Below are 25,289 nucleotides of genomic sequence, written 5' to 3' on the forward strand. Positions count from 1 at the left end.
AGCCTCTACCCCTCCCCCCATGGACTGTAAGGGGGCCCTCTACAATCATCTGGCCTCGTGCTGTTTTCAAACACCTTGCCCATGCAAGGAAGCCAATGTGTTCTGTAGGCAGGGAGACATCACTGCGTATGAAAAAACATTTCAGATGTTGTTAATTCACAAAATTGGGGTTCCAGAAGTAAAAATGATTGGCGATATGGAGAGATGCCAGGGCACAGACGTAGCACCATAAGCATATCAAAGATAACAGTGAGCAAAAATGCTGCCGATGTGCTATTGAAAAGTCAATTTGCAGCGCAACAATGGATGTTGTTACTGGTATTTTATCTTTCATATTTCTCAATTCCATCATATTTCTAGTCTATGTTTCAATCAATCAATCAACTTTACTCTGAGGCATAATATGCGGGGCAAGATTGCGTCCAAGTGAATCCACTGCTCTAACCTCTCCCGCAACCAGTCCTCGAGTTCCTAAACATGTGAGGATTTTGGAGCAGGCGTTTTGGGTCACGGCTGCCTCAGTGGACCGGCGGCACTGGCTGATTGTTCGGAGGTCAACTCTTTTGCCTCCGGTCTCTCATCAGGGGCGTCCTTTGACTGCAATGGCTGGGCACGGTGGCAAAGGTGCTAAACAATGGGCTGCCCTCCCCGCTCCTTCTTTATCCACGATAACTGGCCAGCCTCCCCATGGCTTGAGACAGCGACAGGGAGTTGGACCAGTGGCACGGCGCACTAAACGTAAACAAAGCACGTTGTGATTTACACGAGTCCTATTGCATTGAAGACACAAACCGCATCAGCTCGATTGTACGGCTGCTTAGAAAGTGAAAGCCCGCACAGCGCGCTAAACGTAAACAAAGGAGGTCGTGATTTACACAAGTTCTATTGCATTGAAGACACAAAAAGACACGAACGGGAGTTGGGGGGTGAGAAGTCACAGACTGAGGGAGGGAGCGGGAAGGGGCTAGGGGGGGAGACGGGGAAGAAAATAGTGTTAGGAGTAAAGGGGCCAGTAGCCGTGGAAGGATACAAATGATGACTGAGGAGGGACTAACAAGCCTCAAACCAATCGGAAGGCAGCATTTAAGACAAAAGCCAATGGGCAGAGAGTGGGTGGAGCTTCCACGAAGTTTCCACACTACAGTGTGTACTGCATGCCTCGCAAAGCGATTGCAGCACATTCGTGCTGCATCTCTAGGCGAGACCTAAAAAAGCTTGTAGAATAGGAGTTGGCCCTGCAGGGGTGTAGCGATCCTCAGATTGCTAAGGCTATGAAAGAATCGCTAGAAGAATATAGTGCTGAGGCTGATAGTGAGGTTAAGCATTTGGGGGAAGTATGCTATTGCTAAATCCTACGGTGAAGGTGACAGGCCGGGAGCAGAATTGGCTGCCCTGGCCCGACGACAAAGAGATATGAGAGGGGTTTCTGATTTAGAAAGTGGAGATGGCACCATTTTAAAAGAATCTTCGGAAATAGCGTGTGCATTTAGTCAGTATTATAAGGAGCTCTATAGTTCGCGTATTACGGTTGACGAGTCCGCTGTTCTTGATTATCTTGAGCATGTGCAACTACCATGGCTAACCAATTCTCACAGGGAATATCTCATGTGGGCGTTTGATGCAGCGGAAATCCACATAGCGGGACGGGAGCGCTGCGGGTATAGATAGACTTATGGTCCCCTTCTACAAAACTCACATAGATCTCCACCTTCCTCATACTAGCAAATTATTCGAGGAAATATCGGGCACCGGTATTATGCCGCAATCAGTGAGGGAGACTCTTATAATCACACTCTTAAAACCTGATAAACCCCCTCAATTGTGCGCATCCTATAGACCTCTTTCACTTCTAAATGTGGACACAAAAGTATTTGCTAAAATTCTTGCCAATGGAATTTCTCCTCTTCTCCCTACACTTATTGGCCCTGAGCAGGCTGGCTTTGTGCCTGGTCGTACACTTACCCATAACCTAAGAACTGTCTTTGGCGTCATACAGCATATCAAACCCAAACTTAAGGCGGCTGCCATTTTTTTAGACGCCGAAAAGGCTTCTGATTCTGTGGAGTGGACTTTTATAATGGCAGTGCTGCATAGGATGGGGTTTGGCAATATTTGTATTGGATTGGTTTCTGTATTATATACTCAGCCAACAGCAAGGGTTAGAATTAGCAATTATGTCTCATCCTCACTTCCAATATCTCGAGGCACAAGACAAGGGTGCCCCCTCTCTCCGCTATTATACACCTTAGTTGCAGAGCCCTTAGCGCGTGCACTGAGGAAATATCATGGGCATCGAGGTATCCGTTTCCATAACTATAATTTGACCATGTCTGCTTATGCGGACGACATGTTACTATATGTTCGGGATCCCGCTACTAACCTTTCCCCTTTAATTTGTGAAGTTATAGAATTTGGAGGTATATCGGGATTAAAAATTAATTGGGATAAATCCATCATATTTCACTCACCCCTTCTATGGTCCCATTCAACTTAGACTTCCCTTTGCAATAGATCAATGACTCGGTCCGCTACTTGGATATCCGTGTGCATACTGATTCTGAACTGGTGCTGCGTGAAAACTACTGCAGGGCGATCACTAAACTAGAGAGTGATATCAAGTGGTGGATCAAGCTACCTCTCTCCCTGGTGGGCCGTGTATCTTTGATGAAGATGACAGTCTTGCCTAGAGTGCTGTTCCTCTTCACTAACATACCTATGGTGGTTCCTCGACACTTTTTCAAAAATCTCTAGGCTCTGATGATTAGAATTGCATGGGCGGGGAAATCCCCAAGGGTTAAGATGTATACACTTACACTTCCATATTTTATTGGTGGATAGGGTGCCCCAGACCTTGACCTTTACTACAGAGTTGCACAGTGCTCGCACACTTATTACTGGTGGCATGGACCGCACACTCTCCCTCACCTTCTAAAAGAGAGAATTGCATCTGATCCATCCCCGCTTCCTAGGCAACTCACTCAACCTCCCAAAAGGCATTATGGCGTTCTTGACTCTATAGACTCGACGGTCCATGCGTGGAGTGAACTATTAAATAGGCAGGCGTGCAATCTGCTTTATTCTCCACTATTTCGATTGGATTGGTGTCAATGGTTTTCCTTGGGTTCTGAAGTGGCTGTCAAGAAGCATTTTGAGATGTCCAGATTCATAATATGGGTGACTTCTGGAGCCACTGGCCCTCTCTAGCCCCTGTCATCCAAAAGCCAGACATGCAATACACAAACCTAGCAGAGGCACACTGAATGGTTAGCCAAGAAAATACCTCCTTTCTAAAAGTGGTATTTTTAAACAGAATGTAAAAATCACCCTCACTAAAAGATGCATTTTAACATTCTGAGTTAAGGCATACTAAACGTTATTTTTCTAAGATGTTATAATCAAACCCCCCTATTCTGTCCTATGGGAACAGGTAATCTTACATTAGTGAAAAACGACATGGGCAGTATTTCACTACCAGGACATGCCACAAACATTAGGGCATGGCCTACCTTTCATATACAATGGACCCTGCCCACAGGGGTACCTTGGGCCTACCTTAGGGGTGACTAATATGTAGAAAAGGGAAGGTTTAGGGAGTGGCAAGTGTGTGCACTTGCCAAGTCGACATGGCAGTCCTAGACCCCACACCGTCTCTTCAATGGCAGGCCAGAGTTAAATTTTACTGGCTGCTTCTGTGGGTGGCACAAGCAGTGCTGCAGCCCACTAGCAGCATTTGATTTACTGGCCCTGGGCACACACAGTGCACAAAACTATGGTCTGACAAGTAAATCAAATATGCCAAACATGGAAACACCGATCCATAACAGTAATTTACAAAGGGAGCACTTGCCCTTTGGCACTGAACAGCAGTGGCAAAGTGCCCAAAGCATCTAGACCAGCAAAACGGAGTCCGACATACAGCAAACACACAGGAGGCAAGGCAAAAAATGCAGGGGAGACCCAAGCCAATCTTGCCAGGTCTAACAATCAGCTACTAGTGACACACCCAGTTGCTGATTATAAAGAAAAAAGCCAATACTCAACTGTAAAAAGCTATTACAGTTGAGTTCTGACGTCAAACTGAGCAGCTGTTTAAAGCCATGGAAATGAAACGTTTTTCTTTCTTCTGCTTTGTTTTTCTAGTTTATAGTGACATGCAGAAAAACGTTTGTTTTTTTTGCACTCATTACATTATAGACAAGCTAGAGCCGTTCTCCATGTTTCTACACATTCCTAGCTACTGCAGCTTTTTGATTTGTTTTGGAACTGTTTCTAATATCTTTTTGCCCCAAATATCGAACATGTTTTTGATGTGTTAAATTTTGCACTAGAGGTTCTATTTTTATTCTTCATGTTTGCAAACATGTTCTCTCTTTCAAATGAAATGGCTATGGACCAAGGTTTTAAGTGGTTTGTGGGAAAGGTGATGGTGTGATCATGTATTATATGGGATAAAGTACCCCCTGCCTACATGATAAGGAAATTGCTAGTCACCTTGGAGTTCAATAATCTTATAAAGGAGCTCAACTTTTGGCCTCGTTCCTCTACATGTTTGTTACTCCTCGAGGTCTTGCAATATTCTTATAATATAAAGCAGGAAGTACTTTATCCATCATGCATACATACATACAGGGGATTTCAGTCACCCCTCCTCATCCATTGTTCTGTTAAAGTGCCATTCACATTTTACTTCCACCCACCACAGCATAGACCATGAGGCAGTGAGGAAGCCCACTTCATCCATTGAATCTCTTGCACTGTGGCGCCTAAAAGAAGCCCATTTTAGTGTAAGTGCTGGTGTGCCTGGGCTGTTGGACCAGTCCTGGTTTTTATGTTGGTATAGATTTGCCTATTTGTTTTTTTTTTTTGCATATTGCATGTGTTCATATAATAAAGAAAAATATTGCCAAGGCACAAACTATTGACTTCACCAATGGTTGTTTTATACTGTTTTCTCTAGAAAAACTAAATTAAAACAGTCTTAAATAAATTGTTGATACATTATTGGAATTTTGAGTTGTAATAAACGATTCACTTATTTCAGAGATCACTTGTATGCATGCCTTGCAACACTACAAGGTTTTCAAGACGTATGCAGATTTGCTCACTAAATAATCTTCTTCTCCCATAATCAGAGGCGTTACACAGGAACCTGCTGCCCCTGAGCACAGGGGAGCCCCAACCATCCACGGGCCCCTATTCTACCGAAGGTCAATGAATATCTGTAAAATACAGGAAATTCAGGGGCCCCTCATTCCATTCTGCAGAGGCACCGTCATTTTGCATTACGCCACTGCCCACGATTTGAGAAATTATTGAGATAAGTGTGTTAAGGGTATTAGTAAGAGCATATTTTCCTGAATGTTTTTGCTGTAGTGTTTAAAATATACACTACTAGCACAAACCCTGATCTTATAAATCATTCTTAGGTATATTAGGTAAAGCATGTTTGTTTTTACTGTAGTGTGAGTAAATTATACTTGCTCATATTTTTCCATATTCCCACTCGCATAAACCCTGACTTATAAATGACATAGATTTATTTCTTGTTCGAGTCTTTGCTGTTCTTTCAGTATGAACATCTATGTTAATTTCTCAGTTTCTGCAACACTATCTATCTATCTATCTATCTATCTATCTATCTATCTATCTATCTATCTATCTATCTATCTATCTATCTATCTATCTATCTATCTATCTATCTTGTATTTTTCTCTGTTTGCTTTCAGACAACCTGCTTTGTCAAACACTGCAAAGTATGTTATTGTCATACCTTGTTCATTATGTACATGGACGTAGATGGGCTTGAGTGGCCCTATATTAAAGACTGCTCAATTAATAAGGTGTGCCATTGTCTGTAATCACACAGGGCAGTATAAAAACAGTAGCTCTAAGAACTGCTATTGAGATGTGTCAAGCGCAGAATGCTCTGCAGTAAATTTCTCAGTGTAGAGGTGATAGTGAGACTTCTAATCCAGGCTCCGTTTTAATCCATTATCCCCCGTGCTTTAGGGAGAGAATACATCTCTCTCACTGGCACACAGATGTGGTATCTATCGCCTGTAGCAGGCAGTGCGTACTGGCTCAGGTTGTAAATGGCGCAGCTATGCTTAATCTCAGTGAATCAGACTTTCCAGACGTCTGCCCGAGGCCCTGCTTGCAACATGCAGGCGAGCTCTGGTCTGGCGCCCGGTAGACCGATCATAGTGGGCATCAATTCATCATGCTTAAGGATGGGGGAATATATTGATAACAAACTTCAGGTACTCATGAAAGAGATCCCATCGTTCATCCAAGATACCAAAGATATTCTGCTCAAACTACAAGATATCACGTGGGAACCTGACTTTGTACTAGTATGCATAGACATTGTCAGTCTCTATACCTCAATAGAAGATCATGATGGAATCACAGCTACACAACAATCACTATGGACACAACTGGCAAATTTTCTGGGGACCAATAAAATGGTGCTAGAATTCTGCTTGGAAAACAATATATTCAGCTTCAACTGCAAAATATACAGGCAGACATGCGGGACTGCCATGGGGGCCAAATTTGCGCCACCATCTGCATGCATCTTCATGAGCCACGTGGAGAAGTTCTGGCTCCGGTATCAAGACTTTGCGGCGTTTACAACCCATATCATATTATGGCGAAGATTTATAGACGATATCCTTGCATCTGGCAGGGAGACATGGCATTACTACAACGATTTCTTGAACGATTGGACAAGAATCCCTGGGGTATCAAAACAACATACTCCATTTACAGAAGGAGATCAACTTCCTGGATATGAACTTTATGTCAAAAATAACACCTTACAGAGTAAGCTCCACAGGAAAGAAACATCTCCCAATTCTATACTGAGGGCAGAAAGTTGCCATCCAAGACACAATATAAGGAATATCCCCAAAAGGGAATTGGTAAGAACCCGCAGAAATTGCAGTAAAGATCAGGTATTCATGGAAAAGGGGCAGGAAACAGTCTCACGACTCGAACAACATGGATATGATCACAATAGACTTACTAACACACTGACTGCAGTATCTCAAATCGAACGGAAGAATACCCTACAAACAAAGAAAAAGCAGGAGGGCAATACCATGAACCGTTTTATTACAGACTACCATAATGGTCAACATCACATAAGACAAATTCTGAAACGTTATTGGCATCTTTTACAACACACACCCAGCCTAAATGACCACCTAAAAGACTATCCGGAAATGACGTTCAGAAGAGCACCCAACCTAAAGAGTTTACTATGCAAATCAGAATTTGAAGACAAAAGGAAGACTACCACTACATTTTTGGACAGACCACCTGGCTTTCACACATGTAAAAACTGCAGCATTTTCAAATTAAGCAAAAGCAAAACTACCAAAGTACCGATGCCTCAAGGCAAATAATTCACCCTTACGGAATGGATCGACTGCAATAGTAAATTCACAATTTATGTAATTCTCTGTCAGTGCAATCTCCCATACATTGGGAGCACGATCCGACCATTACGGATTCGGAAACAAGAACACTATCGGAACATTCATAAGCACAACACTGGCCGCCCACTTACAGAACATTTCCACTGTATGCATCCACACCAGAAAGACTTCACCTTTTTGGTCTGGAAGTTTTCCGTCCAGTCAAAAGAGGAGGAGATTGTGAACTGAAACTAAGAAGACGCGAAAGCGAACTCCTTCTCAGATTCAAAACAGTGACACTGGGACTTAAGAAAGATGCTGAAATGCATGTATGGCTGGGAAATGACTGATACAAATGTCTATTGACAGCCTCTCTACATGAAATACACCAAACATGGGAGGCACAATGAGAAGATATATTCAATATTACCTTGCTCTGTCTTTCTATCTTACCAAATGTCCTTCAAAGAACTAGGTCAAAATAGCTTGTGTCCCATGTGTTTAGATTGCCTTCCCTACCATCAGCCAGTTTTGATACCGATCCACACCCCCAAAACCCTACCCATTCTGCAGCAGCATTCCAATCCGGGATTATAGAATCCTTCCCGCCCCGGTCCTGGCATCCATCCTGCCCAGAAACCATGCTTGCCTTGACAAGGTGCCTGACTACACGCTTCTAAGATGATTCCCGTTTACTCCATTCTGGAGCCTATTTTGATCAATGGTTTGCGAATTCCTCGCAGTCCATCCAACCAGTACCCCAGATACATTTTATGCCCCAACCTCGACCACATAGGAACCAATTTTTGACACGTATGTTAGATACCGGTCCTCATATAATATCACTTCAATCTGCATTGACTCCAATATGGCACCTATGGAAGAGACACCTGTCTGTAAATAGACCCCAGACCTGCCATATGGACGTGGTCCAAAAGAGTAGTTTAAAATCCCCACTATCGCAATACCCACTGATTAGATAAGCACCTCGAATCAAATATAGCAGGCGGCTCCACGCCTTCCTCTACCCAGAATCTCTTGACCATTCCAATATGGCGCCCACTTTCGGGTTCTCGGCTGACAGCTGACCCTGTCACCCGGAAGTACTACGTACTTGTGTATAACTACCGTCTATTACAACGCGACTCCATGACGCTTTGCCAAACTTTTTTGACGACCAGGCATTACGCCGAGACTTTGACGCTAAGCTCCACCTAGACCGCACCCCTCCGTCCAAGCATTCTCCTTGTCCACCCACCTTATTCAAACGCCTCTGTTGTATCCCCCCAGATTGAACAAAGACCAACATTGTCTAAGACAAATATATCCTTTATATGCCATTATACGGTAAGGAAAATAGATTCTCCAGCCTCAGGGGCGTGCATGCACCACCGCCTATAATCCCTTCACCGGCAACCCGCAGCGGCGCCACCATAAAGATTTTTGCAGTGCCCCTGAGGGATAAAAATCGTCTTTGAGTCCCCACCGTTTGCACGTTCCCCACCTTATGGAAAATAATTTTATATGGGCACTCCCGGAATTAGGGACAGGGCGACTAGTTCCTTGTCATGGACTAAAGAGTCCTCGAGTATATAACAGGCACTTAGTCACTTATGAACCTTGTTTTCTGCTGGCTAATCGAGTTTTCATTCATTTATCCCCTCGATCTGGACTGGACCCATAAATATGAATTTCCTGCCCATCACGTAATTATACCCGATACCTTATTTCTATTCGGTATCCCGATGCATTTAAACATACATGTGACCTGTCTATCAAGACGCTTGTCTCACGCACAAATGCACTATGATGTTTCTTTGATGCCTTTGCTTTCGTCCTTTTTGCTCACTGATGCTACTTTTCACCTCTACCTGATCTGTGTCACCAATCGATTTATCCGTCTCCTTTACAATACATTGGCACTAATATGTATGATGTTTCTTCCTTGGTTACACCTGACCACATCACTCCTTATTTATACATATCTACTATTTATGTTACATAAATTGGAAATTGTCACCTTGATTCTTATCCTATGCTTGCTCTCATGGAACTCCCTATCATGTCTCTTGATAAGTGTGCTTCTTGCTTCGTATTATTCTTTCATAATACCTATATTTTGATTTGCACTTTATATCAATGATGATACTCTCCTTACTCTCTCCTAAAATTTCACCGTTGGATTCACTTTTCTTTGTGCTGGATGTCCCCATTATGTGATTTTATTTTTTATGCCATTTATGTTACTTGCATAATGTGCTTTTTGCTTTGTATTGTTTCTATCCATATGTTTTGTCTATATTTCGGTTTGCATTTCATTCCCGTAATAATGTTCTCTCTCAACCTCCCTTATATCTCCACCTTCAACACACCTGTCTTTATGTTGCATGTCCTCACCATGTGATATTGTACCTTTTGCTAAATCGTTGTGATTGAATGTACAGCCCTGAGGAAGCCCCGGGCCGGATAGCCATGTAATGGGGCGAAACACGTGTTGGCTGTCTGTTACTTTCTTGCACACCCACTCAGTTCTCCTTTAATGAGTGACAACACCTATAAAACCCTTTTTTTCACAATTAATCCAGCTTATTGGAATTATTCCTGAGAAACTACGATTAGCTTTACTTGCCCTGACACCCACTGTGGAACTTGCTAAAGTTTAGAGGGTTAGGGGTATACCCCTGTCCAGGACAAGTAACACAAAAATAAATATTTGCTCAATCAACGGATAGTAAGAGATCGGGACCCATCACCCCTTCACTTATAGAACTGTTGTTATAATGGAATAAACGGGGCTACAAATCCCAGAATGCAACAAAAGATAAGAGCGTTATTGAGGCTTCGAGCTAGGAAACCTGAGCGCTCTGCCTCAGCATATATCTGGAGACCTGCACCGTGGACACAAGTGCTGTGCGGTGCTTTGTACAAACATACGAAGCTTAGTTACCACTATGCTAACACGGACTTTCATCCATTTGTCTCCCAGAGCACGCTCCATATTGTTTAATTGCACTACATTTGAGTCCATGGTTTTACACTGAGTGTGGGCGCCAAGCTGTGCACATTTCCTTGTTTTTTTCGGTAAATTCTTTCCAGGCATGGTGCCCAAGGACCCTCTTGTCCTGCCAGTATATTTCACTCGAAGGGGTAGCACTTCCATTCTAAAATGCTTTCATGTTGATGGGAGGTACGTAGTGAATTAGTTGTGACCAGATTTGCCATTCCAAGCTACCACTGAGCGGTGCAGAGAGCACAGTGATTCAAGATTGGCCTCCGAACCTGACTGACTGTGCGGAGCGCAGTGCCTCTGAGAGTCATCGACTCCTTTTTAATTTAATGCCAGTTTATCAGTCAGAATGAGGCTATTATCAAAACCATTTGTTGTACCTGGATTACTAGTTTTAAATTCATTAAGAAAAGCAACACAGAGAATGTACCAAAAAATAAAATCTTACATAAGCGATTGACATCATTAAGTAAATATTTTCCTGTATTGCAATGGCCCTCAAAAGGACTTTAAAAATATTTTTCAGTAAGAATGTTTTGGTGAAATGTTTGTCCTGTTTTTTCTACAGGTCTGGAAGAGATCTGGTGCCTGGTTTTACAAGGGCTTGCCAAAATATATCCTGCCGCTGAAGAGCTCAGGCAAAGTAAATGAGCTTCATCTCCGGCCTGTTCAAGTGGACTCTTCTATGCTGGACATAAAGAGCCTCCCAACCAACCGGTCTTACACCTGGGCTAGAGGAAGAGGCAAGTTATTGCGTTTTCTTTCATTTACTAAATGCATAAATGTGTACACAGCTCAATCCATACCACTCTACGCCAATCCATTTCACTCCTTGCCACTCCACGCCACTCTACACTACTCTATGCCACTCCACTGTACCCCACTGTTGTGTAGTTCCTACAAATCTATATAGGATCTGCACGTTTAGACAATATAAACTAAGGGATTGGCGTCCAGACTGATTCCAGATACCCCCACAGGATATGTTCGCCTGTACACCAGCTAGCTCACAGTGCCACTGTAAGCCCCACAACCTTACCAAGGAGTGAATAGTTTCTTGCAACTATAGAACATGACAGCACAGTACTTTTTGCTCAGTCCCTTGTGCTTACTTTGTCTCAGAGAAATATACAGAATAAACAGTGGGGACGTTTTCAAGTATTTATTTAACCAGCGCCATTCTATTAAAAAATACATGTGTTGCAACAACCATGAGACCGAAACAGATATATGCGGTTACAAGCACCAACAGAGTAAATGAAAGTTAGAATTCTACCACAGTACTAAAACAATGAATATATGCAGGCATATAGATGCATGACAGTAAAAATTTGCATTCCTACGATGAAACCCTAACTAGATGTACCTAAGTGTACCTAGCATGTATGTAGGTGTATAGTCAAGATTTCCCTTAGGAAAGAGCCAACCCCATTACCTGATGTGAGAGAGCATAGGACCCCGTCTTGGTCTTGAGTTGGACACCCCGCGAGGGTTTTCAGACCACTGCATTTTGGAATATCTGCGAGCAGGGACCTCAGCGTCTCGTGTCAGCATGGAAGTCTTTCTCCTCTGGTTTGCCCCGTGAAGATGTGGTGCTTATATACCCAAAAGGTATCCTCAGGGGTTCTTAGAGGGTCCCTGAATATCTGCATATATTTGGAGAAGAGAGCAGAGAAAGATACACAAAGCAAACAAAACTAAATACTTCTAAAAATCTACATGTAACAAAACGATACGTTTATGTTCTACAAATACCATAAGTCAGACCAGTTAAATTTATAATTTGTTCATTTTGAGTACAAAATTATTATTATTTTTTTCAAAATAAGGTTCCATAGCACATATTGTTGTGATATTAAATTAACATCTATATATACATAATCAGTGAGCACCACTCACTGATCATGTACATATAGATGTTAATTTGGTCTGACTTATTGTATTTGTAGATCATAAACGTATCATTTTGTTACATGTAGATTTGGAGAAGTATTTCGTTTTGTTTAACCTCAGGGGTTCTACCTAGATGTGTCATGGTACTGTGGGCATGTCGGCCAAGGATGACAATAGTGATGAGCCTTATATCGAGTTATTATGCAGCAGATGGTAATCCTGCTGTGATACAGAGAATCCTCATGCATAATAAATTAGACTAGTTTTCGGAGAAAACCACACAACATATATGCAGCACCTAACTAGGTAAAAGGTCAGCACCACACCTGTTATGTGGAACAAAGGTAGGACATATATAGGTTAAAGGTCGTGTAACTACCTAGGCCTATATTGGGGTCTATAACACCCACTTCTCATCCAACTGGACCACAAAGTAACAAATACTAACATATACCTGTCTAAAAAGCATAAAATACATTGCTAAAAATATCAGTTTTAAAAACTTTTAAAAACATGGTATGTGTAAAAAGTGATGTCAATGTAAAAACTGCAGTCCTAAAAATAGTCACTATACTGTTAGACTAACTGAGCACACCGAAAGCAATGGTGCTCAGTTAGAGTAAAAGAGGAAAAATAAAACAAAAATTATGTTTTCGAATTCCAATTTGTTGTTTTTGAAAAAGGCCGAATTGTTCCCAGTACAAGGAGACCAAATGTTTGTATCCTGTGTGGGAAACGCAACATCACTGCTGCTTGCCTTCTTAGGTGATGGTCCCTGTAACACTTCTTGGATCAGGTCACTAGAGCAAAGGTGATCTCTCCCGGTTCTCACAGCCGGTGCCGAGGAAGGTCTTGATGCCTGTAAGCCTGGTGCAGAGCCGGTGTCCATTCAAACAGGAGCCAAAGCATCCCGCGTGGCTGTAAGAATGCCGACATCAGGATTGGAATACGCTGAGGATACTGCGCTGCGTGGGCATTGATCGGGTCCAGCAGTACGTCCACATCCGGAGGTGCAACCAATGGAAGTATTAAGCAGATGTCCAACATGCATTCTTGCCCGCAGAATAAGCAGCGGAGTACAGGCAAGACGCAGTCAACCCACATGGATCTGAATGACAGAAACCAATGCTCGCTTAGCTACCGAAGCCGAGGTGTGCACAGATGGAGTATCATGCGTTCACGGCAACGTTGCTCAAAGAGCCCTTTTTCCATCTCCTTGGTATTAGGGATGTCCATTGCGTAGCAGGGAAATTAAAACAAGGATACCCAGTACAAGTAGTAGGACAAGCGGAAGCCCTCCAAAAATGCTTCCCAACACGGAGTGTATTAATGATGGAATCACTCCGAAGACTATCTGAAAGGTGCTCAATACCCCAGAACCTATGTTCTTAAATAGGTGAACTATCCCGCTCGTATCAGACATGTTAAAGATACGATGTACCATTTCCCCGAAATGGAGTGGGAAATTTGTTCGGACTAGAGCCTGTATCTCATGAATATATTTATTTCCCAACGCTTCATACCTGCCTACTTGGTGGTATTGTAGACAATACTGAAATTGAAATGTTGTCACTGGCAATGTTATATCGCCATGAATTAACCATTCTGTAGACTGTGACTCATCCACAGTGGAAGGTAATTGGTCCAATTTTTCAATGTGCAGCATTGTATATTTTGCATCGTTTTGTGCCGTTATCTGCCTTTCTGTTAAGATTATAAGCAGAAAACAGTGACGTACTGTTAATATATCGCCAGGCACGTAACCAGAGCGCAATGATTGTAGCGTCCAGCATAATAATAGAATGGATCGTAACTGTGATTTCCCATGTTGTAAGACGCACAGATCCTGTTCCATTATATCTATAGCAGAAGACACAACGTTGCCCTGTGAATACATCCTGGATGTTAATGTAGTTATGCCATTGTCGACCACTGCCAAAGCCTTTTCTAGGTTAACTCTGCCAATTTCTTTACGCCGATGGTGCGTTGTTTTATGTTACATCACCGGTTGAAGGTTAATGGATCGGTTTGCAACTTATTCATGTCTGCCCATTAACAGGCGCAAATCCCTGGCGTTTCCATTAGCGGGGATGAGAGAGAAAGAAAGAGGCTGGAGAACTGCCTGGATTGGAGCTGAGGTGGGAGACAGACGATTTCCGATACCTAGGGGTACAGGTGGCTCACGGGGATGCTAGACTGCATCAGTTGAATATCACAATTGTGGAGAAGTGTGGCTCACTGGTTAGAGTAGGCAGACCTGGAAGCAGAGGTCAGCCCGGGACCAGGGTTCAATCCCCGGATCGGCTGGGTCTTGAGTCCATAAATTGTCCATGGACTCGATAATTCTCGCTCCAGTGCATACTCGATTCATGGGTTCACACTCTGCGACTCTGGGCAATAGCTTGCTCAATCTCCACAATGGCCCCTCGCGGCGGGATGCCTGGCTTTCACCTTGTGGATGCCCTGCTGGGTTATCTCACAGGGGAATACCAGGACGGGTTCCCTAAGCAAGCGCTTAGAGACCGGTTGGTGATTTGCGCTATATAAATATCTGTACATTTACATTTACATTTACAAGGGTGGTTGAGTCATTGCGGCGCTCCGTGGAATTCAAGAAGACACTGCCGCTGTCATTAATGGGCAGGATAGCAGTGGCAAAGATGGTGATGTTGCCAAGATGTCTTTATGCTTTGCAGAATGCGCTGTGCCCGATTCCTGTGAAGGTATTTCGACAATTGAGCGATATGAGGAAGGTGGACTTGGGGTCCCTAGATTTGATCTATATTATTATGCGGCACATCTGCAGCATGCTGTTCAGTGGCTAGATGAAGGAGATTGCTGGGAAAAGCGCCTGCTTGCCGGAAGAGTGCTGGCGAGGACCTACCTGTGGTCCTGATGGAGGGTGCTGAGGCAAGTGCAGAGCAGCCGTATGTGGTTAAGCAAACAGCCTGGATATGGCAGAAAGTTGTTGAACAAGTGCTGGGGAGGGCACCTTTTCACCCGGAACTGTCCGTCTGGCAGTTAGTCCCGGTGCGTAGGATGGTGGACAACATGTCTTTTCACGCATGGCAAGAGGGTGGCTGTATGGTGTTGGCAGACTTGTATATTAATGACACTTATATCATGTTTGATGTAGTGCGCATCCCCGGACGGGTGGTAATTGCGCTGGAGGCAACGTCCAAACACTGCCTCCTGGGGTTAGTGCTGTGATGCAAAAAGAGAAAAATGGCAAATAAGCTTGTACAATTGGCACTGGTGTTGGCTAAACGAAGGGTAGCCATCTGTTGGATGGGTGAGAGATTTCCCTCTTTTGTGAACTGGCTCAGGGATGTAGCCGAGTGGACCTTGACTGAGGAGTTGTATATCAAGGCATGTCGAAGGGACGAAAAGCTAGATGAGGACAAAACAAGCTGGAGAGAATTGAGCAGAGAATTGTTGTCAGCAGTGGAATCAGGCGGTGAGCAGCCTAGTGGATCTGATGGGGAGAACAGTGTGTGAGGTGCCTATGTCAGCCCAGAGTTTTTTTTAAATTATTATTTTACTGAAAACGCTGCTATGCCACAGGAAGTGTAAAAGTACAATGACCTGTAATGGGCACGATGGACTCTCATACGTGAACTAAAGAATGTGAGTCGATAAGAACTGTCTCGAAGGATTCTGTAAATGACTGCTCAAGTTTATTTGTTTAATTGTTGGAAAACTACAAATAAAGTATTAAAAAAAAAAACGTCAATTTCAACCAATGTCTCTGCAGTTTCCTGTTGAGAGAGTTTCCAAACTTGGTTGAAAATAACGTATAAGAAGCGTTTACGATATGGCTTCCGGGGACTTAGCAAAAATCCCTTAAAGCCATGTCATCTGAGAGTAAGGACAAGGGTTGTTTCACTTGGGACAGAGTAGAGGTTCTTAGCCAATCTAGGCACAACTTACCAACACTGTAGGATGTCACCACCCCCGGATGTTCTCATTGTACATAGCGTTGGTCCAGCCTATGGATACTAAACCCATCAGTGTACCCTTGAATCTTGACTGACACCTATTTGTGTCGACAGGCCAAACTAACCATCCCTTCCAATTATCATCTGATGAATTGTATGAAACTTCATGTATAATGTCATCTAGCGTACCCTCATTATGTTCTGTATAGTTTTGCTATCCCTCAAAATTTGAAAGCGAGGGAATCCGAGGTGTGTTCAAGTCCTTGATCTTAGCTAGGCCAAGACAGAAAGTCTGTTGCACAGTTTCGTTCAGGAAGATAATCTACTGTGGTATGAAACATGTTCTGAATAATGCCTCAGTTCCCTGAACTTGTCAATCTTTAGTCCCCCAGATTATTTTTGTGTCTATGTTGTGCCTCCAACAGTCGAAAACCTGTGAAGAAAGCTGGGAAATAAAGGAAGCAGAGTATATCTGTTTCGTGATGGTGAGCATATTTTTTTTTGCTGGTGTAGATCCAACCTTATAATAATATGAGGCAAGGTCTGAAGTGTTAAACCGAGAAAATAAGCAAACTTTTGTGCAAACACCTCAACTACTTTTCGGTGGATTTGGGCAATGTTTCCAATGATGGTAAGTAAAAACATTATGTAGGATACTTGTTTTGTGCTAGAAATGATGACCATAGTGTTAGTAACAATGCATTGTGTCAAAATCAGATGTATCATCATACAGTTCATTTTTAGAAAATGCAGCAGATTGTTCTAAATCAGACAGCATACTATTCACAGTTTCTAAGTCCCCATCATAGGAGAATGTACTGGAGGTGATAATATAATTAAAAAATGTTTACATTCATGTGGTATTTTTAAATGTTCAGTGGGACCAAATACATCATATGAAACCCTATCCCAAACTATTCCTTCAGGAATCAGAACTGCTGTAATGTTCACAAAGGACAGGTCTCTTTATTTACAGTGAGATGACATATGTGGTTTCAAGACCAAGTTCACATGTTGTACTGCGGAGCATTCTGGGAGATAATGTCCATTCAAGAGCAGGAAAAAGACAGTCACTACACCTATCCAAAGGACTAGGAAGAGTAGACCAATTGCAATCGATAGCCGTAGTCCGGGAGAAACAAAGTAAGTCTTTTTCAGCCAAGTGTAGATTTTATGTATTTTTCTTTGCGGGAAACAGAAGCTGGGTGTGACTCAGGTTCACTTGGATCCAGTGAGAAGGTATCCAAATCAATCAAGTAACAAGACGCTGTGCGATCTATCTTTGGGAGCTCAGAAGGTTTTGTTGAACTGGCAGATGACTCGTTGTGAGACATGTTTACATAGATGTCGGTATTAGGCCGAATTGAGATCTGTGTTTCATTCTTATTTTCTTCTATTCCATTGTTGACAACTCCTTTACTTCATAGAGTAGAATCTCCAAACATTATTAATCTTTCTGTCTGAACCTCCTGTATGGTAGTGAGTGGAGATCGTCGGCTACCCAGGAGCCCACGCTGCCTGCTATTCAGTATCAGCCACATAGTGTGGTTTGATAAGATCAATGGAGACGTATTTATTTTCTTTTTTGCCGGAAGTAAGCAGAAGAAGTATTGTTTTTGTTCCTTCGACAGCCAGGACAGGTACAGGCACTCTGTAAGATGGCCCAAATTCTGTTTTGTTCTCTGACCTGGTCCCCGATCTTTGGGACCCATGCAGGTCTTCCCGAAACTGCTTTTACTTTTCCAGTGGTGGTGCGTTTTACTTGGACATTGCTTTGTAGTGCCCGAAATTAATTGAGTTCCTGTAAAAAAGCTAAACGATCATCGCTGTCAAATGCTTTTCATCCGCCACTGTGCTGCCACAATTTTGGCCGGGTACCCACATTCTCGTCCCAAATAGACCTCATATGGAGTACTGCCTCCTAGGGAACCTCTTGGAATGTTATTTAGTGCCCTCTAGACCCCATATAGGTGATTGACCCAACAGCCACCCAAGCCTAATACCCTAGCTGTAAAGTATTGCTTTAAGTCCCGGTTTTTCCTCTCCACAATCAAATTTCCCTTGGGATGATACGGAGAGGAGTACCGCAATGCAACACACAAGCTTTCCATGGCTTCCTTTTAAGCCCGAGAGCTAAACGCAAGGTCACAGTCAGAATGTAATGTGCCAATTGCGTATGTTCCTATGAAGACTCACAAATCCTTTATAACAGTCCGTTCATCAGCCGAGTGCTGAGGCCAAACCCACAGGAATTTGGAGCATGAATTCCACTTCCACCAAGATGTACTTGTAAGCCCCATCAGGTTGTAAGGGGCATCAGTGGTCCAAATAGACACATGCAAGAGGTCTGTCTGATATCAAAAGTGGTGTTCGTAGTAGACGTGCTACGGTAGAACCCTTCGTCTGCTGACAGATCCGTACTTAAGGACAAAATCCTTGGTCTGTTTGGCAAGACCTGGCCACCAGTAACGTTTCAGTAATGAAACTGTTGCAGTAACACCTGCATCTGCTGAGCCCAAACCCTTGTGTGCAGATAGTATTAAGCCTAATCTGCGATCCATGTTTGGTATTACTCTATTCCCCACTCCTGAAATTTGAGCATATGGTATATTTTGTGCATCCAACTTGTAGGAGTATTTGTGTGGAAAGCCCTCTAGAACAGCTGAGCTGTTTTTTCCCGAAGCAATAACAGCTACCATTATCTGTCCGTCTATCCTCATGCTTGAACGAGTGATTGCAGCTACGGCAACAGTTTGCACTGTTGCCTTGGCAACTTTATCAGCCAATGAATTCCCTTCAACGTGCATGCCAACACGTTGATGACTCAGTGTATAAATCACAAGAGCCCGTGGCAAACCCTTTTTCAACTCTGCTTTATTGTGCAACCTTTTGAATCTCTGAACCCATTCTGGCCCCAATAATGAAGATATTCATTGTAAGACTGGACACAATAAAATGAATCGCACACAATAGGTGTGGGGAATTCTAGATCTGTATTTTTTAGTGCCAGTATCAGGACTTTTAGTTCTGCCAGTTGTGCCGTGCAATCTCCTAGAGACTGCGTCTGCATATTGCTAGGACGGAACTTACCATCCCGCATACGTCCCTTTACAATCGCACATGCGGCGCTGTATTGCTGTTTACTTCCTACGGCAGCCTGAGCAGAACTGTCAGTGTAAATTATGGATTCATACTGATCTAGAGGCATTATTTCATTTGGAAGAGGATATTGACCCGCGACTACACGTATCACCAAATTCGTAGTGTTGACACAGGTGTGTAAGTCTTTGGAAGCTATCATGTCAGCTTGTAGGGAACCAAGGATTTCTGTATGTTCCTCTGTCCAATGTTGAACTGAAAAATCGAGTCTAATTAAGTCGTAGAAAGGTTTCACTTTTTCTGCGTAATCTAAATGTATGTTCTGCCAAAATTTAGGAATCCTAAAATGGATTGTACATTTTTCGGAGTCTTTGAAGGTTGAAGCAGCGTGCACTTTTCTAAAATGTTAGTTGCTAGGCTTTTGCCTTCGCTTGAAAGCTCATATCCCAAAAATAGGACATTGAGGTGGGCAATTTTTTTCATTTTTTAATATTACATTGATAGCCCTCAGAGGCGAACCCCAATATCATGTTGTTCACCTTGGTCGAATGATCTAATAATTCATCGTCTGTCAGATAGATGTCATCTACATAGGACAATGCCTCCTCATAAAAATTTTGAAGCAGCTCTGTTACCCTTGCTGAGAACAGTCCTGGGCTATTCTTATACTCTCGGGCATTCTACAGAATTGACACTGAGAGCTGAGGGCCGAAAATGCAGTCAAATATCTGCTCTCAGGCGCTATATTCTGGCAGAAGGATCCATTTGAGATGTTTAGTGTTGTTTTGTATTTCTTCCGCACACTTTTATTCATTAATGCGGCACTGCGTGCATTCTGTACTGCAAATGTCTTCGTGCAAGTGTTCAAATGCTTGTAGTCTAAAACTAGACGAAATGAATTGTCTAGTTTTATTACGGTAAACTAAGGATTATTCAACCAAGAGGTGCAATTCTCGATTACACTCTGGTATTCAAGTTGATCTAAGATCTCCCTGACTTTTTTCTCATCATGTTTTATTGGGTACTGCCTCTGTGGAGTTAGAGTAGTTTTTACTGAGATTACATGGTGAGGTGAGTCCGCATCCCACCCTACTTGATCGCGGTATAATGCAGGGGCTAGTTCTACCGCCCACTCCTGCGCGTATTAATGTTTTAGTGATTCTGGAACGAGGTCGGAGAAAGCTGTTAAAATTACTGTTTCTGCCTTTGGGCAATCCATAACGAACTCAGGAGGCCAATCTTTTCCAGCCAAAAGGATATCGTATCCAAAAGTCAGTTTCTCCCGAAAGAGACCTTTAACTTTCCTAGATCTCTCCTCCCTCCATATGGAGTGTTATTTCGTATAACTTGTGTGGGACACTTACCCTAGTATCAGCGGTCTCCACCGTGATATGTTCATTCAACGCCCCTGTCACCAGATATTCCATCAGGCTATTGTTACGTCTGCTGCGCTGTCTAGCATCGTCAGAGCCTATTCCCCGTTCAGAAGTTGAGTCCTCAGCAGCCTGGTCATTTTTTATTTTTTAGACCAGCTACTTTCTTTTTTTTAAATTATAGGCTGAAGTGCGATGTGTGTCTGTTGACTTTGCTTGTTCTTCTGAACTGTGTTCTGACCACCCTTACCTTTTGGAGTTTATTGATGAACCCTGAAAGGAACAAGAGGAACGTGTATCAGTATTCTGATACCTGTCAGGCCTTATAATGTAATCACAATTTCTAAGCTTATACCTCTTGATTTTGGGCTCCTCCTGAGGAGACCCACCCCATGATTGTGATGAATTCTGCTTATTTGTTGTTGTTTATTATCTCATTTCTTTTTAGAACAATTGGTTGTGTGCTTGGCCTTTTCAGGATTACCCAATACTTATGGTTTCATTGGACTAGCTCCCAAATTCTCTCTAGCGTATGTATCTTTGATAATTTTAGGTAATTGTCGCTCCTGTTGTGCAGGAGTGCATTCCTTCAGTCATTGGCATATAGCGACCACTGCTGCCTCCCCTTTTATGTTTTCTAGCATAATTGTCGATACCTGGGTAAAATTGCCTATCAGTTTCATCCCTAAGTTTAGAGCGGGTTCTGCACTGTAGTCATTCTGTATCTGTTTTAATACTTCTGGTATCACTGCTATTGAAGGGGTGCCATTTGTCCTGGTATAGATGGAAGCGAAAACTGTACCCCCAAGAGGTACAATCCTCTATCGGGGGAGCTATCCCCATTGGCAAGTAAATTGTCAGTATTCTGTTTTTTTCTTAAGGGCCTGTGTGTGGAATCACTGCCTCTAGCTGCTCTATTTTCTGTGCTATCCAGAATAGCATTTGCTCATGTTTAGTAGGCATTCTTCCCATAACAATGTTTAGTGTTTGTGGGGTGATTTTAGTTGCGGTCCCTTGTAGTTGACCTGCTGGAGTAAGTCTCGTAGGTTGTAGTGTCAATGTTCTCATAACGAACTATGCCAGATTTCTGTAAAGTTTTATTAATTCTGGACATAAGTTTGTTATTGGCAATGTTGCAAGCAGCCTGAACCAGCAAGGCCGCTCCGTCTCGGCTTAGCGGACCAAGTCTCACATTTTCATTGGTGTGTGGGAGGGCACCTTTAAACAAGTTTATATGTACTTTGTAAGTTAACAGAACCTCTATGTCCTCATATGCATTGTATTCTTCTGGTATTTCATCCGGAGTGTAAGAATGAAATGTATGTGTGTGTGCATCTGCAGGTCGAAATTTAATCCTACCTGCTTCGTGTGCCTCAATCACGAAAGTTACGGTCCTTCCTAACGCTGAGAGACCAAAATTTCCTAATTATGCAACAAGTGCATTTCTGACACTTTCTGAGATATTTATAGCACCTTCCTGCTTTTCTTCCTCCCTACTAGTACTATCATTGTCATCAGCTGCAGTGTTTTCTGTCTGAGGCATTATGGGTGGAGGTTTATAGAAGAGATAAGGGTTATGCACAATGTGGGAAGCTATAATACTTTAGGCTTGAATAAACCTACAGCCAATACATAGGGTATACCTACTCAGCTGTGGTGGATTTTTTACCTTCTCATTCCATGCGTCTCTGGGTAAATGTGAGTAGGTGTCTCTGAGAAAGCACGACTGAACTACTCAGATTTGACCGTTAAAAAAGAACCAAACCAACGTTGGCGGTGCCATGTCATGTAGTTCCTACAAATCTATAGTGGATCTGCACATTTAGATAACATAAGCGAAGATTGGTGTCCAGACTGATTCCAGACACGCCCACAGTATATGTTTGCCTGTAGACCAGCTAGCTCACAGTGCAGCTATAAGCCCCACAACCCACTATAAACCCCACAACCTTACCAAGGAACCAATAGTTTCTGGCAACTATCGAACATGGCAACCCTGATTCCTCAGGGATCGTGGAAACAGTACAGTATTTTTTGCTCAGTCACTCATGCTAACTTTGTCTCAAAGAAATATAAAGAACGTTTTCAATAAATATTAATTGAACCAGCATCATTCTAGTATAAAATACAGTTGCTGCCACAACCAAGACACAGAAACCGATATATACGGTTATAAGCACCAACAAGTAAATAAAAGGTAGAATTGTACCATAGTGCTAAAACAATTACTATATGCAGGCATATAGATGCATGACAATAATAACGCGTATTCCTACTATGCAACCCTAACTAGATGTACCTAAGTGTACCTAGCATGTATGTAGCTGTATAGCCAAGAATCCCCCTAGGAAAGAGCCAACCTCATTACTTGATTTTAGAGAGCGTAGGACCCCGTCTTAGGCTCGAGTTGGACAACTCGCGAGGGATGTCAGACCGCTGCGTACTGGAGCATCTGCGTGCAGGGACCTCAGCGTCTTGTGTCAGCATGGAAGTCTTTCTCCTCTGGTTTGCCCTGTGAAGATGTGGTGCTTATATACCCAAAAGGTACCCTCAGGGGTCCCACCTAGATGTGCCATGGTAATGTGGGCATGTCGACCAAGGATGACGATAGAGATGACCCTTATACAGTTATTATGCAGAAGATGGTAATCGTGCTGTGATACCGAGAATCCTCATGCATAATAAATGGGGCTAATTTTCCGAGAAAACCACACAACATTTATGCAGCACCTAGGTAAAAGGTCAGCACCAAACCCGTTCTGTGGAACCAATGGTATGACCAATATAGGTAAAAGGTTGTGTAAATACCTAAGCCTATATTGGGGTACATTGGGGTTCATAACACTTTACTTCAGGCCACTGCACTCTACTCTATGCCACTCCTCGCTACATCACACCACTCCACTTTACACCACTTACTCAACGCCACTCCACACAATACTCTTCGTCACGCTATTCCACACCTGCCACCCCAATGTTTGCCACCTCACTCTTTGCCACCCTACTCTATGCCACTTCTGTACTATGCAACTCCATTGTACTCCATGCAGTGCCACGCTACACAACTGCACTCTGCTACTCCACTCTACTCAATGCCACTATACACCACTCCACTTTGTGCCACTCTATAGCACTCTGCTTTACACCACTCGGCCACTTTACTCTATGCCTCCCCACTCCACTTCATACCATTCCACTCTATGCCATGCTACTCAACACCACTTAAATCCAGGCTACGTTACTCCTTTCCACTGTATGCTACTCCATTCCACTCTATGCCACTCTGCTCTACACCACCCTACTCTGTGCTATGCCGATAACTTTTAGTCATGCTGAACAGCAGCCCACGCTGCTGTACAGTATCGCTAAAGGACAATGGCAAACCCAATAGCTCTCAAAAAGGTGCGACCTATTGGCTTTGCCAGTGCTTGTCTTAATTGGACACCAAGGGTTGATTTCATGTAAACATTCACAGAGATATTGAGTTGCCAGATTTACTGTTTCTGGCTGCTATCTCTGCACATGTTGACTCTTGTTAATGAGTTAAACTCCCCGGCAGTGCGTAATTTGTAAAAGTGCCAGTGGCCTGCACTAACAGAGGTTGGGGTGCCACACACCAAGGCTGCGCAGTCTTGATTTCACCTCATGTCTCTTTCACCCACCAATAGACACATCCTGCACATTTATCTCAATCTTGCTGGTTCTTTTTTCACTTCTACTTTCTTTCCATATCAATGTTTTTCTGTCATTCTCTTCCTCTTTCTTTACCCCTTATGTGTGTTTCTCTCTTTTACTCTGGGTCAAGTGTGATGAGGAAAAATATGTGCCGATCCCTAAAAATGAGTGTCGGTGGGCCTCACCTGCAACCAGTGACTGAATCGAGCACTACTCCACAAAGTGTGAAATAGCTGTGGAAATGGAAATACGGTCCAGTATTCACACGGTATTCCCCTTTCTTAGGGATTTAATGCACTCATTTACTGCCTGCTGTGATAAGTTGATAAAAGCATGCAAGAGCATCTGTCTGGGGTGGGGATGAAAGGATGAGTTAGAGGGTGAGGTAGTGAAGATTAGTTCTGGCAAGGGGGATCAATGCTCCCCCTTTGCTAGATAAAAACATGCCCACAACATTGACGGGTAAATATTTAGAGTTTAAGCCCTGCCCACAATATGAGCAGTATTGGGATGTCATCAGTAAACCCAGGGATAGACGTTTATATTTTCAATTCCGAGTAGGCACACTACCCTTAAATGTATTCACATGTAAGTGACACAGTGACAATGATAGTCTGTGTAAGTTGTGTCTGGAACACGACGAAAATTATTCACACATTCTATTTGTCTGTTCGGCATACCAGGCTCAAGGTAATAAATGGTTGCGTCCACTATGCAAAAACGTGGGTGTGAGGAGCGGTGCTGTTGCGTTGAGAATATTACAGACTGACACTGGTGCCCAGTGTGTAGTAGCTGTCGCTAAATTTTTAAGTTGGTCTTGGTCAATACGGGAAAGAAAACTGGCAGAAATTGGTATGTCTCCCTTAGTATACCTAAATCGGAG

At 43.0% G+C, this 25,289-nt stretch overlaps 1 protein-coding gene across 8 annotated transcripts in view; it reads left to right on the forward strand.

The window, feature by feature from the left end:
* Positions 1–25,289, forward strand: part of RPH3AL (rabphilin 3A like (without C2 domains)) — a 937,546-nt gene that overhangs the window by 766,232 nt on the left and 146,025 nt on the right. For all 8 annotated transcript variants that reach the window (XM_085649361.1, XM_085649368.1, XM_085649367.1 and 5 more), the window contains one exon: positions 10,997–11,171. In XM_085649361.1, the coding sequence (XP_085505487.1) occupies positions 10,997–11,171 (175 nt within the window). The remainder of the gene's footprint in view (positions 1–10,996; positions 11,172–25,289) is intronic.

This window comes from Triturus cristatus, chromosome 3_2, assembly GCF_964204655.1.
Source record: "Triturus cristatus chromosome 3_2, aTriCri1.1, whole genome shotgun sequence".
NCBI classification, from domain to species: Eukaryota; Metazoa; Chordata; class Amphibia; order Caudata; family Salamandridae; genus Triturus; species Triturus cristatus.